The sequence below is a fragment of the Orycteropus afer genome, unplaced genomic scaffold, assembly GCF_000298275.1.
Source record: "Orycteropus afer afer isolate SDZICR_OR568_19922 unplaced genomic scaffold, OryAfe1.0 scaffold00288, whole genome shotgun sequence".
Classification (NCBI taxonomy): Eukaryota; Metazoa; Chordata; class Mammalia; order Tubulidentata; family Orycteropodidae; genus Orycteropus; species Orycteropus afer.
The window spans coordinates 3,086,462-3,106,204 of NW_006921875.1; the positions used below are offsets into that span (position 1 = coordinate 3,086,462).

A 19,743-nucleotide genomic window follows, 5' to 3' on the forward strand; every position below is an offset into this window, starting at 1 on the left:
ACTGCCTCGGAAATCCAAGGAGGGGTTGCTATGAGTCGGGGCCGACTCAATGGCACACAACAACAACAACAACAGGATGTGGGTCTTAGGAAATTTGTTGCTTTTCTTCATAAAACCAAACACTCATTCTCTAATGTTGTGAGTGGAGGGAAAATACCCATTTTGAGAGGTCAGAGGACTCGTAGCCTGACCTTGCCTCCAAGACTTACCTTCCCCCTAGTGATGACCTCCAATCCCAACACTGACACCACAGGGCAAGAAATCTCCTTACTCTCTTGTGAGATCTCAGTGCTCTAAGGCTGGCAGTAATAATAACAAAAAGAATGAGAAGAAGTAAGAGGAAGAATACCTGGACTTTATGGAGTACTTGCTGTGTGCTAGGCACTGAGTTAAGCCCATTACACACATTATCTCATTTAATCCTCACTGCAGCCTTCTGTCATAGTTTCTATTATTATCCTCATTTTACAGGTAAGAAAAATTAAGCCTTCAGGAAGTCAAGCACATTACCTGCAGTCACACAGACAGTAAATGATGGAGCCAGGACTGTGTCTCTGGCAGTCTGTCTAGCACCCCGCTAGTCTAGAGTAGAGAATGGGGATTGTGTGACTAAATCCTGCAGCATAGACCCTTCCTGCATGACTCTCCCTCAGGAGTCCCGCCACCTTCAAGAAAAGAGGGGAGATCCTGGACGGGGGCCCAGAGGACACAGCTGAGGGGCACTCGAGACATTGAGCTGCATTTCATATTCTTTCTGTAGCAAATCTCCCTAGTTTATTGTCATCTTCAAGTATCCTATTTTATTCTCATCCCTACAGATGGACAGATAAATATGCCCACTCTTATCTATCACAGTCACTTTGGAACCTTGATATTTTTGTAATTGAGTTTTTAAAACCCTGGTCTTATCTTTTTACAGCTCAGTGCCAGCAAATGGTATGGGCTAGAAGATGTGAGCACTTAAAACCCAATTTTGTTTTAAGGGGATTTACTGTGGTTGGTTGTTCAGACTCCCTGATTAGTCTGGTGGGTTTGCCATGCTGGAGGTTAAGGTTCTCATAAGCTAGCTTCATAGCAGCAAATGCTACCCTGCCTTGTCTCCAGAACATGTTTGAAGCAGAGCTCACCCACCAGGTTCCAGCATTAGAAGACTCAGTAGCCAAATTTTGTGAGATATAATTTCCTTTGCATAAAAATGAGACTCCTTTAATAAAAGGGTAATGTTTCCTATTTAACCTTCATGGATTCATTCCCCAGACATGCCTATGTGTGCCACTGTGTGCCAGGTGCTAAGCACAAGGGGTGAGCTAGTGAGCAAACAACAACACGATCCTTGTTTTTATCATCTAAAGCAGGGTTTCCCAACTCTGGCACTATTGATATTTTGGGCCGGATAATTCTTAACTAGTGAGGAGTCCTGATTACACGGTGGTTAAGCACTTGGCTGCTAATGGAAAGGTCAGCTGTTTGAACCCACTAGCCACTCTGTGGGAGAAAGATGTAACAGTCTGCTTCCATAAAGAGTGCAGTCTTGGAAACCCTATGGGGCAGTTCTACTCTGTCCTATAGGAGTGCTATGAATCAAAATTGAGTCAACAGCAACAAGTTTGCTTTGATTTAGGGGCCCTAATGGCACAACAGATAAGGACCCTGCTGCTAACCAAAAGACTGGCAGTTCAAACCCACCCAGTGACTTTGTGGGAGAAAGACTTGATGATCTGTTCTAGTAAGATTACAGCCAAGAAAACTCTACTGGGCAGTTCTATTCTGTTGCAGGGGTTGCTATGAGTTGGCATTGACTCAACAGCACCCAACAACAATTCGTAACTGTAGAGGCTGCCCTATGCATTGGAGGATGTTCACAACGTCCCAGGCCTCTACCCATCAAATGCCAGTACCACATCCCCATACCCAGTTGTGACAACCAAAACTATCTCCAGAAATTGCCAAATCCTCCTGGAGGGAGAGGGACAAAATCTCCCCCTGTTAAGAACCACTGCTCTAGAGAAAACACAGTCAATGATCAAACAATAAGACCCCAAAACCCACTGCCATTGAGTCAATTCTGACTCACAACAACCCTATATGGCAGAATAGAACTTCCCCCATAGGGTTTCCAAGACTGTAAATCTTTACAGAAGCAAACTGCCTCAGCTTTCTCCCATGGAGAGCTGGTGGGTTTGAACCACCAACCTTTTGTCAGCCAAATGCCTTAACCACTGCACCACGAGCCCTCAAAGAATGAGACAAGTGATGTATAATTTCAAACAGAGAACTATACTCTGACAAAGCAGGGTAGCATTTGCTGAGGTGTGAGAACACTGATCTAAAAAAAGCAATTGACAAAGAAATCAGATTCAGACTGGAACATCAGGGAATCGGGAAACTAAAACGAGAATCAATTCTCTCAAGTTACTATTCTGCAACCACACAGTGTTTTAATTTCTGGTTGTAGGAATTCATGATGGCATGCCAAGAGAGAATATTTACTTCTTTTTTATTTTAGTCTCAAAACAGCCTTTCCAACTCAGGGCCCATTCTAACCTTTGAGAAGCCCAGGAAAATGGATGCAGCCGAGGCTTTGGAGCTCAGTGAAAAGCTGGTATGTAAATGCCACATCCGTGCCCCTTCTGCCCAGAGCCTGGGTCTCCTGCAGCAGTGTTAATCACAGGGTAGTTTAACTAAACCTTATACACCTATTTTGTTGTTATAGTAGCTCTGCAGGACCCATCTACTATCCCTGCATGGGTCCAAAATGGCATAACCGCATTCCTTGAAAATTTGGGTAGTTAGAATAAATAGATGTTTATATTTGTTGATATTTTTTTCCTAGGTTCTCAAAAAGGAATAGTGTAAATGGCTTTGGGGAAAATTAGAGTCATAAAAACCTCACTTATACTCATTTCCAAAGCATTTGTTTGTTCTCTTCAACTGCAGAAGATGAATGCACTTGAATCAAACATTTGTTTCCTTAGCGTGGCCACCAGTAGTCCCTCTTATCTGTGCTCTTGCCTTGTAGTACATGGATATGAGCAAGACACTCGGGAGTCTGATGAACATCAAGGATATGTCAGGCCAGGTGTCCATGAAATACCTGTCCCCAAAAGAAAGGGAGAGAGTCAACCAGCTTCGACAAAGGGACCTTGATCTGGTATTTGATAAGATCACCCAACTCAAGAACCTGCTGGAGAGAAAAGAAGAGCTTCTGAGAAACTACGAGAAAGACATTGAACAGCTCAGGTATAGCCCCTTGCCCAGCAAATACCTAGGACTGTCACAGAGGACAGAAGGCTAGGGTGGCATAACTGAAATACTAGGGAGGGATGATGGTGACATAGTAGAGGCAGATCTCTCTGTGAGAACGTGGCCGTGGAAGCGTTCCGTTCTCTCCTTTCTGCATTCTTTCTTGATGCTCAGCCTTTTGTGAATCTCAACTTGTCTTTTACCATTTGTGGACTTCTCATAGTTTCATTGTATGTTTGTCACTGTCCATGACTCTTTCTCTGGGAAGATAACACTTTCATGCTAAACTTATTCCACTAGTTAGCTATTTATTCTGCCCTCTGCTCCTGATTTTTTGTTATTCTCTTCTGCTCCTAATGAAACCATAAAGTTAGGTGTATATGGAAGTATTTTGAGAGTCTCCCAGGTTTGGGATATTGATGAATGAGAAAGATGAGAGGAAAAGAGATTGTGTCTTTCTCATATGCCCAGGCAAAGCAAAGTGTCCGTTCAGATGTACCAGTCACAGGTGGCCAAGCTGGAGGATGAAATCTACAAAGAGGCAGAAGAAAAGGCCCTGCTGAAGGAGGCCCTGGAGCGCACAGAGCACCAGCTGTGCCAGGAGAAGAGGCTCAATAGGGCAATCAGGCAGCAGAAGGTGAGAGGCCCCTGCTTGGGGCAGAACCTCTGAGGCTGCCCCTCAGCTCCCATTAGAAATAGTCAAGTGTGGCCTCTGAAGGGCCAAATAATGTAGAATGCATTTACTGATGCAGTAGAAGGTGACAGGATAGCTTTAGTATCAGATGGACCTAGGTTTAGACTCTGGCTCTGTCACTTACTATGTGACCTTAGGCAGGTTTCTTAATCTCTCTGAGGCTTATACTATTCATCTGTATTATTTTCATGGTGCTATTATTCATATAGGAGCTCTGGTGGCACAGTGCCTAAGGCATTTGACTGATAACCAGAAACCTGGCGGTTTAAACCCACCAGCCACTCCTCGGAAGGAAGACTGGGCAATCTACTTCTGCCTCAGAATCCCAAGGAGAGGCTGCTATAGATTGGAACTGTTCACATAAGACCTCTGGTGGCATAGTGCCTAAGGCATTTGACTGCTAACCAGAAGGTTGGTGATTCAAACCCACCAGCTGTTCACAGAGCAATCTACTTCTGTAAAGATTTACCACCTCAGAAACCCAATGGGGGTCACTATGGGTCAGAATTGACTTGGTCACAGTGAGTTTGGGGTTTTTGAGTTTATTATTCATATACTTATTGTTCTGCCATGTGCCAGGGATACATAGGTGAGTAAATTTTCTGAGAATAGGGATTTGGATTCACTATTCTGAGTGCCTGGTACAATGTAGACACCAATAAATATTTGTTGAAGAGTGGATGGTAAATAAATGGATGGATGGATGGATGGAAGGTTGGATGGAAGGTTGGATTGATAGATGAGTGGATGGATGAGTAGATGGATCAAAGGATAGACAGGTGAATGGGATAGATGGATGGATGGATGAACAGGTGAATCAATAGATGGATAGGTGAGTGGGTGAATAGATGGATGCCCTTCAAGAACATATTCTTTAGTGGTGAATAGACAGGTAAAGAGCTGACTTCAGGCTAATTTAATGGGATAAGTGTTCTGGCAGAAAGATGCTTGGAGTTATATGAGTTACAGAAGGTCACTCATCTCAGCCCAAAGCAATTGGGAAGGTCTTCCCAAAGCAATGATACCTGCATCGAGTTTCAAAGGATAATTGATTGGAGTTTGCCCTCCAAAGGGATGGTCAGGTGAGCACTCCAGGTTGAAAGAAGCACAGAGGACAGAGGTCAGGATGAGAAACAGTCAGAGATGAGCATCCCGGCGTGGAGCTGGTGATATAGCATTGGCTGGAGAAACCAGGATTCCAGACTCAAGCTGCTGAGCCAGCCAAAAAGCCACCTCCAATGCCCACGCTGGTATCTCATCTGTCCCACAGCATGGGAGCCAGTCAGTCCTGGGTTCAAATCGCTGTGGGACCTTGCCCAAGTCTCTTTATCTCTTCTGGCATTTCTTTTCTCATCAGTAAATGGGAGCTAAGAGTGCCTGCTTTGCAAGGTTGTTTTGAGGATTAGATACAACACAGGTATTCCCTATTATGCAAACTCTCACTGTCTGAACTCAGGAGCCATATGGTTGCAGATGATGAGAGATGTCTGCACTGTTTCTAAAGCACCCTGTCCGGGGTCTGGTACTTGGAAGCTCCTCAGCCGGTGGATGCTTCTCTTCTCCCTGTTGCCAGTTGTCTGCACTCACAGGGTCTCAAGTGAGTTCTGACTCAGATCAAGCAAAGTCCCCTCCTGAAAAGGTCCCTCCACAGTTAGGCATGCAGGACCTGCACCCCATCAGCTTCAGAAGCTCCTGGCAGCCTTGTGCCTACAACACAGTCAGTAAAGGGGTTTTCTTTTCTGCTTTATTCATCCACTCCTGTAGTCAACAGGTATGTCTTTGGGCCTATTTAGTGACTTCTAAGTAGAATCAAAATCATTCCTTTTTCTTAACTCTTGCCTAAGGTGGAGCAGATCTCACAGCTAGGATCAGGCAAACAGGGGAAATAACTACTATCTCTCCTAACCACCTAGAGGCAGGCTCTGGACTCTATCCATACTTTGCAGCCATGATCAGTTCCTTATAATGGACCTGCCTAATTGGTACAATGATCTCTGAAGAACTGATTGATTTGCCCAGGTTCACACAAGAACCATTAGTACCAGTTGCCATTGAGTGGATTCCAACCCATGGCAACCCCATCTATATCAGAGTAGAACTGTGCTCCACGTGATGTCCAATGGCTGATATATTCAGAAGTAGATCACCAGGCCTTTCTTCTGAGGTGCACCTGAGTGGACTCAAACCTCCACACAGAAGCTGGTAAATGGTAGAGAGCTGGGCCCTGACCCCGTATCTCTCTGACTCTAGTTCCTGTTCCTCAGTTGCCCACCTTGTAATTGTTAATTGTTCTGACGTGGGGCTGTGTGTGTTTGTGCATGCATGCTTGTGTGTGCATGTGCATGAGTGACCTGTGTGTATGTGTGCATGGGAATGTGTACATATGTGTACATGTGTGTCAGAGTGTGTGAGTGTGCATGTACCTGTTTGAGTGTGGGTGTACATGTGTGTGCATGGGTGCGTGTTGCCTACATGAGCTCTAAAGAAGGCCAGGCTCCCACAGAAGGGTGCCCTCCCACAACCAGAGGCTCTGGTCACGTGAGTTCCTTGCAGAACCCTGCCCTCAATTGAGATGACAAGCTCCCTAGCTTCCAACCCCAGAAAGGAAAACACCATCCTGCTTTTGCAGGAGGCCTGGACATGCATTTCTAGTACTCACCGCTCTGAATTAAACATCACCGGCCTTCCTCTGCATGTGTCATGGGGCTGCTTCAGGCAGAGGATGGTTTCCTTTCACACTGTGCTGCTGCCAGCAAGAGCTGGAGCAGTAACAGAGGTCTAACTTCCCCTTTGATGTGACCTCTGCAGGGCCTACTCCTTCCATGCAACCCCCCAACGCTAGCTTGGCAAGCTAGCCCCCAAAGCACAGACACCAAACCACAGAACAGGGCAGCAAAGGGCCCCAAAAAAGCCCATTGTCGTGAGCTGGCTGAAGATGTAAGAAACCCGAGGATTTACATAATCAGGCTGCAGATGCATTATTCATGGGCTGCTTCGTTCCTACACAATGCAGGGGCCATGCCAGCCCGTTGGGCTCTAGGCATCCCTCAATGAGAGAAGGATCTGAAATGGTCACATTAAAACTGTCTCTGGGGTCCTCAGAAATACAAGCAGAGCAGGGCAATTTCAAACTTGCAGGATTAACGACTTGGGGAAGATTTGATAAGACTATGACCACATCCCAACAACGCTGATGGTGTCTGTTGAACGCTCACCCAACACGGCAGACACCTGCTCCTCTCTGCACACACACCCTCTGTCACAGCAGCCCTGAGAGATGCTGCTGAGCACCGGCCCACTTGAGAGATGAGAACACTGAGGCCGAGGGGGAGATCGGGTTACCTAGCCACTCAGCCACAGAAACGGGCTTCCCAGCCAGATCTCCGCCTCCCCAGGTTGCGTTCTCTCTGTTCCCTCATACTCCACTCACCATTGTCCTGGGGGTTTCATCCCATGGCTCAATTTTGCTTTTAAGACTGATTATTAATTTGTTGTCAGGAATTTCTGCTTGCCAGGAATACAGATAGACAGACAGATTGATGATAGATTTTACAGACTTTACAAGACTTTACAGTTTTGCATGATTCTAAAGGGAACGTATGTTTATCTATCTTATCAGTTCCTTGCTAGGAGTGTATTCTCACTTTTTAAATGGAAGTTAAAAAAAAAAGAGAGAGAGCTCTTTTTTTTTTTTTTTTTTTAAGCTTTCCACTTAAGTTTTACAAAGGCACTTTAAATTTTTCAGTCTTATAAAATTTTATCACTGTTCGCCCTTCATAAAGATGGGATGATGATTAAAATGAAATTACTCACCTTGAAGTTTTATTAAATCATGATAGGGCCTCAGAACCACCCCATCCTCCAGCAACTGATGCAGGTTCAATATTTGAACATCTTTTCACTAAGCAGAACTTTCCAGAATCAAAAGTCACGCTCCCGTAGTAATACATTTGGCAATGGAAATGAGGCTTGATATAAAATGTTGGGAAAATCTCCATGCTGTGCATTCACAGAGACCCTCATGGTCATTGGCCTCTTGACTCTGGAATATTCTAAGCCCATTCCTATCTCCATGTGACAGTGTGACAGTGACAATGGCCCAGGCTGTGTTCAGTCTGATGCACTTCCTACACCACTACATAAGGCAACAGTGTGTCTCAGAGTAAAGAGGCCGACTTAGGAATCAAACCAAATGAGATTTGAGCCTCTCCTCTGTCCCTGAATAGCCGTGAGTAAGCAACCTTATCTCGACCTTATCTCTCTGTGTCTCAAGTTCTTCCTACAACAACTACAAAAGGATAACAGGACCTACTTCATGGGGCAGTGGGGAAGCGTTAAATGACGTGATGTATGCAGTGCCTGGCAGGTAGTTACTCTGTTACTATGGGAAAGAGAAAAGGCAGCCCACGGATGGGTGGGAGTGGATCCTGTATTTCTTTCAGAGAGTTTCCTGCCAGCCGATGTGTTCAGCAAACCCTGAGAGCTTTTTCCTGGTCTTCCTACAGCCAGCAGTTCTTTCGTAAAACTCTTTTTTCTGTTTGGTGAATACAAGTAGCGCTATAGCCAAGAAAGAGCCCAGATGCTTTTTATGAATGGGTCAAGACTGGAACTTTCAATAGACCTTTAAACACAGAAGTTGCTATTTCAGAAGGATGCAGGCCCTTTCTTAGCCTTTACTCTGGTTCTGGCTGAGGGGGCAGCTCAACGCTCCTTCCAGGCTCCAGCCAATCCAACCCAGCCAGGGGTGTGGCCACAGCTTTGTCCTCGCAAGTTTGGCTGGGGCTGAGTCCCCTAGCTTTCCCTCTGCTTAATTACCTCCAATCTCTCATCTTCAAGACAAGAATTAAAATGGGGCCTAACTCATAGGGCTGGATTCAGTGGGAGCATGACTATAAAACCCTTAGCAGAGGAGCTGGAGAAAGGCTCACCTGAGTGCTGTTCCATCACCATCATTATTCTCACAATTTTCCAAGATTCTCTTGTCCCCAAACACTCTTAAGACCCTGGTTTCCTCAGTATCATTTATGTGGTTTTGACCAAAGAGTAGAAATTGGTAGATGTTGAAGAGGATGAGAATGGATGGGGGCGGGGGGTTGGTGGTAGTACCCTTGGGCCCACAAAAGGATGAAGAAATTAAATGTGGTTAAGGTGGTACAGTGTAAGAGTAGATGATGACTGAAGAAAAAGACCCTCTGCTCCCCTCCCTTCTTCTGCCCACCAATGCCAGGGAATCCCACATCTCTTAGAAACCCCATCGTTGTGTCACAGAAAGGAACAGGTAAGGGTACACTAAACACTTTCTTGCTCACCTGATATTTTCATTCAGGAATGTTTAGAAGATCACCAACAGAGAAATGCAAAAGAATCAACACCTTGCAACTGTTCCTTCAGAGAGAAAGAGAGGCAGGTATGGAAAGGTTTGTCAATCTTGTGGCCAGACACAAAGTAGACCCAGTATTTCCAAAGGGTAAGAGCTTATGGAATGTCAGTGCCAACATATGCCGCCCAAGGAACAGCCACACACACCCTGCTCTCTTCCTTCCTCACCCCCTCCCTCAATTGCAATTTTAACAAATGACCCCAAAGGCAAGCAAGTGGCCAACCCAGTATGTTGAGGGGAGATAAGGCAGAGGGAAATATGCAAGTGTAATTTTGGCCAATAGAGCAACCATCCTGGGCACTAAATGATCTGGGGACTTGGAGACAAGGTCATAAGAAAAGAAGAAGAGGAGAAGGAAGGGGAGGGGGGCTCCAGGAAAAAGGCTCCCTGCCACTGATCAGTTAAATACAGGCTCATAAGCCTTCCAGAACAGTTGTGCTGGGGATATAATGAAATGCATGGGGTAAAAGAAGGAAAAAAAGGATGGGTACAAAATGGAGCCAGGAATAGGGATGAAGGTGCCAACTGCAATGACCTCCACACCAATGACCTCCAAGGTGGAGCCATGCATTTGACTCCAAGCTTCCTGGCATCCAATGAAAAATGGAAACCCAACTTGGTCCACAGTTCACAGTGTCCAAGAGGTACATTGGATAGGATGCTCAGAAGTTTCCTAGAACAGAGACTATACTGTATTCTTCCCTACATGAGACACTGTATGACATATTACACAACATCTCTAAGAATATCCTTAGCCCAAAAGCAAGAAAGAAGAGGTGGCTGAGCCACCTCTGACAATAGCTCTTGAGACAGACCAATGCCATCACATTCTAGTGAATTCAGTAAAGTTCAGTAGAAGTAGTTCTGCAGGAGACAAGCTCTGCCCTTCCAGTGAGTGCTCAGTTGGCCACTGATCAGGCTTAATCCAGGAACATATTTTGGAGCAATGTTCAAACTAGTGTTCCCTGGAAGGGTGTGGTTATTAACACACACACCCTGTTTCCACCAGAGCAGTTCCCCTTTATCTGTTTTACATGCCAGGTTCCTCATGGGATTTTGCTTGAATAATGGATTTTGCTGAAAACAAAACAAAAACACTGCCTTACAAGGTCTGGGAATTTGCATGGTGACTATCTTCTTAGCTTAGTTCCTTTCATCTGAGTTTGTAGTAAATATTGAGTGGCTGCAGGCTTAAAGCCTTCTCCAAAGAAAGTCCATGGAGGGTAAGTGTCATTAAATAAAGACTCATAAGCCTTCTTGGACAATTGTGCTGGGGATAGAATTAGCATCCTTTTGTGAGAGTGGAAGAGACTTAAAAGCACCTATGTACCTGCCCCAAAAGATAATGTTATTTGTTCCCTCTGAGTAGTGTAATTCCAAACAATAGGGTTGCCAGATTTAGGGAGAAAAAAACCAAGACACTCAGTTAAATTTGAATTTCAGATAAACAATGAATACTTTTTTAGTATAAGTATTTCCCAAAAATAGGAAATACTTATGCTGAAAAAAAAGTGTCTAAATTCTGAAATTCAAATTTAACTGGGCATTTTGTATCTTACCTGACAACCCTATCCACAAATATTTACTAAGAACCAACCAGATGCCAAGGAGCAGGCTCTGATGCAGATGTCACAAAATGGCAGCCCACAGATGTATTTCATTTGGCTCATAGGTTTTGTTTAGTTTTTGTTTTGTAACATTTCAAAATAGGGCATTTTCATGGAACAGTCTGGTTTTCCAGCTTCTCTTGGAGATTTGGAAAATCTGGTGGCAGTTGGCCCACATTCCCACAAGGTCACCATCCTCCATCTCCCTTAGAGAGGACCCATGCTCCTCAGTTTCCTGCCATCCCCACTGGCACACTTCACCACTTTTACTTGACTAGTCCCTGTAGGAGGTGCTCTGGTGGCATAGTGCCGAAGGCATTTGACTGCTAACCAGAAGGCTGGCAGTTCAAGCCCACCAGCCACTCCTCAGAGGGAAGATTGGGCAATCTACTTCCATAGAGATACTGCCTCAGAAACCCAAGGAGGGGTCTCTATGAGTTGAATCAACTTGACAGCAGCAAGTTTGGCTTGGGTTTTAGTCCCTATAGGTATGAAGTTGGTGACCTCAGCAGAAGCTCAGGGATTCTGAGAACTTCCTCTTCCCAAGGCCTGTGCCCACTCACCTGGTTAAATATCAGACTATGAGAATCATTCACTGTTGTATCCCCAGTGCTTAGGTGACACTCTTGCTTCAATGAATGGTCCCTGAGATGCAGGGCCTAAAGGAGACTAAGGTCAGCATCTGTAAATGAAACTCCAGGAATATAGCACACTCCAGATTTGGGGTGATGGTAGCTTCCAATCAGGTATCCCTGAAGTCCTTGACTGGAAGTTCAGCCACGTGGGTCTCACCACTTTCGGACCATTGGGATAGTTACATAGAAAACCTCCAGAGGTCTGCAGCCTCTTCCACCTGCTCTTTGAGGCTCTGCTTCCAGCTAAAGCAGGTTTGTCCTCTAAGGAGAGTATGATATTTCTCATGGAAACCCCAGTTGGCCACCCTCCTCCTCTGCTGAGATCTGAAGCAGAGATTCCGAGAGACTCAGCAGGACAGAGTACGTTGTCCCCAAAATGGTCCTCCCTGCAGACCCACATTCTCAATCCTTATCCCTAACAAGTCCCAACATTCCAAATGAGTAGCATCTGAAAGTTGAGGAAAATCCATTTTTTCTTTGATGCAACAGGCAAAGAGGAATATAAGCTAAATTTTGCCATTATTCTTTCTGTATTAAAGAGACGAATATTTGTAGAGACGGTGAAGAACAAGATGCAGAACTCGAATTTCCAGGTGAGCCAGAAAGAGTGGAGGAAAAAAACAGATGTAAAAATGACATGTTGTTGGTGGCACCTGACTTCCTGTACTTTCACAAAGGTGGAGAAGAATCAAGATCAACACCCAAGGCTGATTCTTCAAACATACCTCCACCCTCCAACCTTTTTACCAATTCTGTCACCAGCTTTTCCTCCCACGCAGAGGCATATCTATGGAAAATAGCACCTGTGGCAATTAGTTTTATAATGCTGAATGATCTCTCACAGCTGGTGATGGGAACTGCTATGGCGAACAGAACTGTGCATTGGTGCCCCCTCAGATGATGCCCAGGGCACATGCCATACCTGCCACAACTTAGATATTCCTCTCCTCCTATGGCACTCTCTGCTTCTCTGCTGGGTTCAGTAATTCATTACAATGGCCACAAAGAACTCACAGGCAATACTCATGATTATGGGGTTTATTACAGAAGTACCAGGTTATAATTCAGGATCAGGAAGCATGTAGGCAAAGTCTCCCTTCTTTAGTGCAGGACAGTTCTGTCAGGTCCTCTTGGTCATGTAGGGCTCCTCTCTCTACTGCCTCGGCCTGAGCTCTGCCCTGATCAGGCAAAGGTTGCAAAGCTCTTTTAGCTCTGTCAGTGTGCCTGGAGGCACCCCACTCTGCCAAGAAGCTTTGGTCTCAATGACATTCAGCTCTCTCACTCCATGGGACTGCACACCCACTGTAGCTACCTAGCTCAGTGGACCAGGAAGTGCACCTCACCATCTCTGATCAGTCTCCTGATTCTGCAGCCACCATTACTCTGCCTCTCAATTCTGCCATGCTTGCTGCTGCTTCTTGCTGTCTCTGTTGTTACAGCTCTCTATGTCTCCTGGGTCTAGGAGGTTCTCAGTATAGAGACCCTGGCTCCAAAGGATGTTCTCCATTCCTAGCTCTTCTTTATTGATGAAGTGAGGTACCCCCTCTAGCCTCTGAAATATGCTCTCTTTTAAGCCTAGCAAGATGACAAGACTGACCAATCCCCTCATTAGGGTTGCATACACTTTATTTGTATGATCCAACCCCCATAAGGATTCCACACACCTCTTTTGTATTGTTAGCAAACTATCCAATCCTCTTGGTGGGGCAAATCACCTTACTTACATAGTCCCACCCAATCACTGTGGGAGTTACAAGACCATGCATGGCTAAAAGGGCCATATTAAGTAATTCACTGCACCACAACAGTAAACATCAATGGGAAACCCAGTGAACAGTAGTGCCATATCTATTATGTGCTGAACACTTAGTATGTGCCAAGCATAAAGCTAAGTGCTCAACATGCGTTATCTATTTAATCCTCCCAAAAACTCTGTGAGATGGGTATTGTTATTCTCCCCAACTTATGATAAGGTATCTGAAGCTCAGAGATTTTAAATAATTTGTCCAAAGCCAGGCTAAGTAGAAGAACTGAACTCATATCAACACAAATGCAGACTCCCCCCAGGTGAGTACTTCTTATCCTCTTTTAAAAGTAATAAACCTGATATGCTTCAGGTGGCATTTCTCTTAGATTTCAAGGAAGCATCCCCTAGAACATTTATTCTTTCTTAAGAGTTGAGAAACAAGTCTATGAAATCTTAAACATGTTGAAATATTGCCATTCACAATTCTTCCCTGGAACTGGAATTAACCCAATCTATATTCCCACTTTGCAAAAAGTAGAGGCGAATTCTCAGGAAGCTTGAAAGCTAACACATTTCAGATGAATAAGAGAGAGGAGATATATTAGAGTTTGATGAAAGGCCACAATTTGTTCTGAGACAAAATTATCATTGGAAAAACCAAAGATATTCTAAGTCCAAGGAACATTTTAGAAAACTGAAGGCTCTTCTCAACCAACAAACTTTTTCTAAGACTAGAAGATGGTTTCTGCTCAGAAGTGGGATGGTAGGAAGATTGAGTGCCTCTGGAGGATCCCCCCTATATTGAGGCCTTTGCCACTCTGCAGTGGTAATCAGTGTGGGGTCTGATGTTTCTTTGTCCACACACACAGAGGAGATGGACGCAGGAGGAAACCACCCTCCACCAGTGTTGGTAAGAGCCACCTGAGGATTTAAGATGACAGAGGAGATTATCAGGATGATCTTGTGCTTGGGAATATGATACTTCTCTGAGATGTGACAAAACAAAACCAAACTCATTGCCATTAAGTCGAATCCAACTCATAGCGACCCCTCTTTGGGTCTCCAAGGCGGTATCACCATGGAAGTAGATTGTCCAACCTTCCCTCTGAGGAGTGGCTGGTGGGTTTGAGCCGCCAGCCTTCTGGTTAGCAATCAAATGCCTTAGGCACTACAGGCCTCCTCTGAGCTTAACAAGAGCCCTTGGGTGGTACAAACAGTTAAGTGCTGGGCTGCCAACTGAAAGATTGGTGATTCAAACTCACCCAGAAGCACCTTGAAAACAAGACCTGGCAATTTGTTTCTGAAACGCCTGAAAACCCTATAGAACCATTCTGGTCTATAACATACAGGGTTGCCATGAATTAGAATCAATTCAATGCCAACAGGTATTATTATTATTATTTTTTATTATTATTACTGGGCTTAACAGAATGGGGTTCAGATGGTGCTAAAGCTAAGAGCGAAGAGTGATCTTGCAATTTGCCCATCCCCCCAGCTGAGGCTTCGAGGTTTGGTGTCTAAGATCTTCTTGGTGCAGAAAGGTTTCCTCCAGGTAGTTTGGGGTCTCCTTCCTCTACAGTGTGCTGTGAGCCCTCAGAGTGATGGTGTCATTGTGACCCTCTTGAAAAAGACCAGACATGTAAAATCTGCTCTTTGCAATCTTGTCCATGTGTAAAAGAGTCTCCCTCAGTATCTAGCAAGCTTCAGAACTGGGATTTCCTTTCTCATTAAGGGCTCGTGGGTTTTTGTTGTACATCCTGCATAGTGCCATCCATTGATTTTTTTTTTTTTTTCACAGTGCAGCCTATTGTTGTTGTTTGCTATCCAACTCATGACGACCTTATATGACAGAACTGAGCATTGCCAGTCCTGCACCATCTTCATAATTTTGGGTATATTGTAGCTAAGAGTCTTAAGTTTGCTTGTGGGTTATACACTAAAGAGGAAAATTTTGTAGTCAATAAATATTTATTATGTACCTAGTCTAGGCCACAAGGAGCTCTGGTGGTGTGGTGGTTAAGGCATTTGGCTGCTAAACAGAAGGTCAGTGATTCAAACCCATCAGCTGCTCCACAGAAGAAAGATGAGGCAGTCTGTTTCTGGAAGCATTTACAGCCTTGGAAATCCAACAGCAGTCACTATGAGTTGGAATCGACTTGATGGCAGCACATTTGGTTTTTTTGGCTTGGTCTAGGTCACATACTGTGTGAGGCCCTAGGGACAGAAGATAGAGCAAAAAGAGATACTGTCTCTGCCTTCATTCAACAAATAGTTATTGAGAGCCTATGATGTGACAGGTATTGTCCAGGTAGTGGGCCCAGATCATGCATTCTCAACAGGGGCAAAAATTCATATTTGAGAGGGCAAAAAAACTTATTCTTTTAATGCATAAAGCATCAATATACATACAGTTTTATCTGTGATATTGAAATTTCATGAGTGAGGAGCAATTATGAAAAAAAATGTCTAAAAAGGCTCCTTCTTATTGTTAGTTCCCATCAAGTTGACTCCAACTCATGCAACCTCATATATCACAGAACTCAACACTGCCCAGCTCTATACCGTCTCCAAGCTCTCTGATATGGCTGAGTCCGTTACTCCAACTATTGCGTCCTCATTGAGGGTTTTTCCTTGTTTTCACCAACCCTCTATTTTACCAACCACGATGTCTTTTCTAGCCATTGATCTTTCCTGATAAAGTGTCAAAAGTGAAAAAGGTTCCTTAGAGCGGCAGTAATGAAAAAAAGGTTGAGAAACACTGGGTTAGACCAATAATAAACAAACAAAAAATAAGATCCTGCTTTCCTGGCTTACATTCTTGGGACATTAAAAAAAAAGAAGAAGAAAAAATAAATAGTTAAGTAAGTATCTGTGCAAAGTATGTTGAAGGCAAAGGCCAGTGGACTAAGGGAGTATATTTCACAGGGATCCTGCCTACAGTCCAGGGGACAGGAAAGGACCCCCCCCCCCCAACAAGGAGGGATGTTTAAACCTAGGCCTGAGGTTGTGTGGGAGTGACTAGGATCTTCCTTGAGCCAAAGTTTGCACTTGCCAGGAATAGCTACTGCAGTAGCCCTGAGTTCCTGTGATGTTGAACAGGCTTCAGCACTGCTTCCAGACTAAGATGGACTAGAAAGGAAAGGCTGGTGGTCTACTTCCAAAGATCAGCCAATGAAAACCTGTGGATCACTTTCAAAGCCTGTTGTGCATGGGGTAGCTAAGAGGGTGACTGGGCAGTTAACAAGAATGATTTACTCTTGTGTGTGTGTGTGTGTGTGTGTGTGTGTGATTTGGGTGAAAATTTACAGAGCAAATTCACTTTCCATACAGCAGTTCACATACACTTTGTCTCATGACATTGATCACAATTTACCACAATGCAACAGCTCCCCTCCCACTTCCTCCAGATGGTCACCTCTTCCCTGTGTCCATCCCTCCTTGCACTCCTGCCCCCTGAGCTGTCTCCCTGTGCATAAATAGCCCTTCTTTCTCCCATGATTGAAGAACGATTTACTCTTGGGTGTCACAATGCAAATGACTGGCTTCAATGCCTCTTTTCCATTCCAAGGGTGAAGCTCACAGTTCCGAATATTGGAATAGCTCATCTGTGGCTGTTTACACGGTGGACTATGCCCGATTTCCCCAGCCCACCCTTCCCACAATGTTTGCATTTTCACATTCCCCAGTCTATTCTTCCAGGGCAGCCAACTCATCTGCCTTCTACTGTCTCCTCCCTGTCACTATGAAAGAGTGAAACAAAGCTTGCTCAGTGGGGCTTCCCACCCCAACTCCTGGCATTCCTGGGGGTGGGGAGCACCTGGACATGGGACTCTCTATTTTCAGCAAAAGTCCCTGGCTTCAACTCCAACAGGCAACCCCACACCCAGTCCAGACACCAGCACTTGGGAACCACCTGAAAAGGAAAAGTTGTTAGAAGTGAAAGGCTTTCAAATTTGCTGCCTGTGTTCTCCCTCCCTGGGCACTGACCCATATTTACTTTGTGGGCTAGTGCAGAGATTTTAGCCTTTCTCACTCTGAAATGACTTTGAATTCAGTCTTGAAATACAATCAAGGTGATTTTTAAGCCTGTCTTAAAGTCAAAAGAGCTACAGAGATAGTCCTAACAGCCTCTTCCATTAAGTTCTCCAAACATCTCTCCTCGGCCCTCTTAGGAAGACAGGACAGATAGCCCAATCCCTGTTTGACAAATGAGAAAACTGGGGATCACATAGGAACTGGCAGAGCCGACACTCGAGCTCCGCATGCAGCCCTCGTACCTTTAAGGGTGTATGTGTCATAATGGTTGGAGTCAAAAACCTTCAGGAGAAAAGGATGTCAGTTTAAACCCGATTGGAAAGAAACTAGCAAGTTACAATAGTATCTACATTATGTACAGAACTGTGTATGTGTGAGATTCTTGAGAGAGGGCCTGGTGGGGCAGTGGTTAAGTGCTCAGCTGCTAACTGAAAGGTTGGTGGTTTGAACCTACCAAGTGCTGTGCAGGAGAAAGATGTGGCAGTCTGCTTCCATAAAGACTTGTTGTTGTTGTTGTTGTTGTTATGTGCCATCGAGTCGGACTGAACTCATAGCGACCTCTCCTTGGGTTTCCGAGGCAGTATCACTACAGAAGTAGATTGCCCCATCTTCCTTCCGAGGAGTGGCTGGTGAATTTGAACCACCAGCCTTCTGGTTAGCAGTCAAGTGTCTTAGCCACTATGCTACCAGCGCTCCCCCATAAAGACTTACAGCCTTGGAAACCCTATGGGGCCCTTCTATGGGGTCCTATCAGGTCACTATGAGTTGAAATTAACTTGACAGAAGTGGGTTTGGGGTTTGGGGTTTGGGGTTTGGAGATCCTTGAGATGTAATTAACAGAAACCCACTTCAAAAGGAGAAGGGGTTATTGTAAGGATACAGAAGTGAGGGCCTCATAAAAGCTCAGGACTAAAAGGGAACTGGTAGCTGTCAGATCCCATGCACCATCTCATACACACACACACATACGTGTGTACATACACATATGCCACATGTCCTCTCTGTGTCTCTCCATACATCTGCTGATTTTTTCTACTCCAGACATGTGATAGGAAGGGGCTACCTCACAGGCTCCCAGTGCAAGGGACCAGCTCAGGGGTCAAGTAGCATCTCAGAGCTCACAGTCTAAGACTTGGGAGTGATCATCTCAATAACCCAGCTTGTGTTAAGTATGGCCAGGGGCAGGGTAACACACATGGCAGCCAGGGTAGCTTTTCCAGGGACAGGGGAGGCAGTATGCTAAGCAGAAAGCTAGGCAGAGCAACCTCTAATGTCCTGCAGATGGTAAACTACTTCCCTAGTGATACTGACCCAAGGAGGGGTCGCTATGAGTCAGAGACGACTCGACAGCACATAACAATACAACAAGAAGACATTAGAGACATAAGACACATTCAATTCAGCAACATTTTTTAGGAGAAAGAAACGCCATCACCATGAAGGTAGCCATCATAAGGGGCCCCTGGCTTCAGAAACATGAAACTGTAAAAGAGAAAGTGAAATTTAGACTCTAAATATGAATAAATAGATAGGAAGATAAGGAAGGGTGTATACCAAAACATTAATAATACTTATCTTTGAGTAGGGTGATAGCAATGAATTATTTTATCTTTTTTCTCATTTCTTTGTTCTTTTTTTATTTCACAACAAATATTATTTTGTGTGAAAAAATAACAATAAAGCCATTCACAGAGAACATTGTGCGATCTCGCTGCAATGATAGAGTTCGTGTGTTTCTCTTGCTTGTTGAAGGATGGAGCCAGAAAAGCTACCTTGAAGATGGACCAGGAAAGGGAGATGTTGAAGAAAAGTTCATCCAACAAATCCAGCCAGAACCTCTTGTTCTCTAAGTCTGGTGGAAGAAACTAGAGAAACGTCTTCCCACAGAGCCTCACATGATCTTCTGTGAGTCAGGCTGATTCTTCTGTGTCAAAATACTAAGATGCTTTCATAGGACCTTAAAGATTGTTAGCCTAGTGTTTTGATTTCTAGACTGGTATTTTGCATAATACTATATTTTGGAGTGCGTGGGGAGAGGGGAGAAGGGTTCTTTATAAAAATATCTATGAATGTACATACACTCGGGCATGTGAAGAATATATTTAGGTTTGCAACCCAGACTCCTAGGCCTGGGTAGATAAATTACCTGGCTCCATGTTTGGGTCATGCTCTAACAAGCAAACATCCCACCTCCAAGGAGCTCTAAGATCCTTGAGTCCAAGACCACGTTTTGAGAAAACTCAAGACTTGTATATGGCCACAGGGCAGAATGATGATCTCAGGGCTGTTGGAGTCATGGCATAATACATTTACATCTGAGTGTATTATAAAAAATTTAGAGTGCCAATCAGTTTTATCACTTCCATAATAATGACCGATACTTGTATGGCACTTGACAGTTG

The 19,743-nt window shown here is 44.5% G+C and overlaps 1 protein-coding gene across 1 annotated transcript in view; it reads left to right on the plus strand.

Annotated features, from left to right (window-relative positions):
• The window catches only part of FHAD1 (forkhead associated phosphopeptide binding domain 1), a 180,895-nt gene extending 161,685 nt beyond the window's left edge, over window positions 1-19,210 (plus strand). Inside the window, exons 26-31 of the mRNA XM_042782301.1 lie at window positions 2,532-2,602; window positions 3,020-3,240; window positions 3,715-3,880; window positions 9,264-9,344; window positions 12,099-12,152; window positions 19,094-19,210. Of these exons, the coding sequence (XP_042638235.1) occupies window positions 2,532-2,602; window positions 3,020-3,240; window positions 3,715-3,880; window positions 9,264-9,344; window positions 12,099-12,152; window positions 19,094-19,210 (710 nt within the window). The remainder of the gene's footprint in view (window positions 1-2,531; window positions 2,603-3,019; window positions 3,241-3,714; window positions 3,881-9,263; window positions 9,345-12,098; window positions 12,153-19,093) is intronic.
• The last annotated feature ends 533 nt before the right edge of the window (window positions 19,211-19,743 follow it).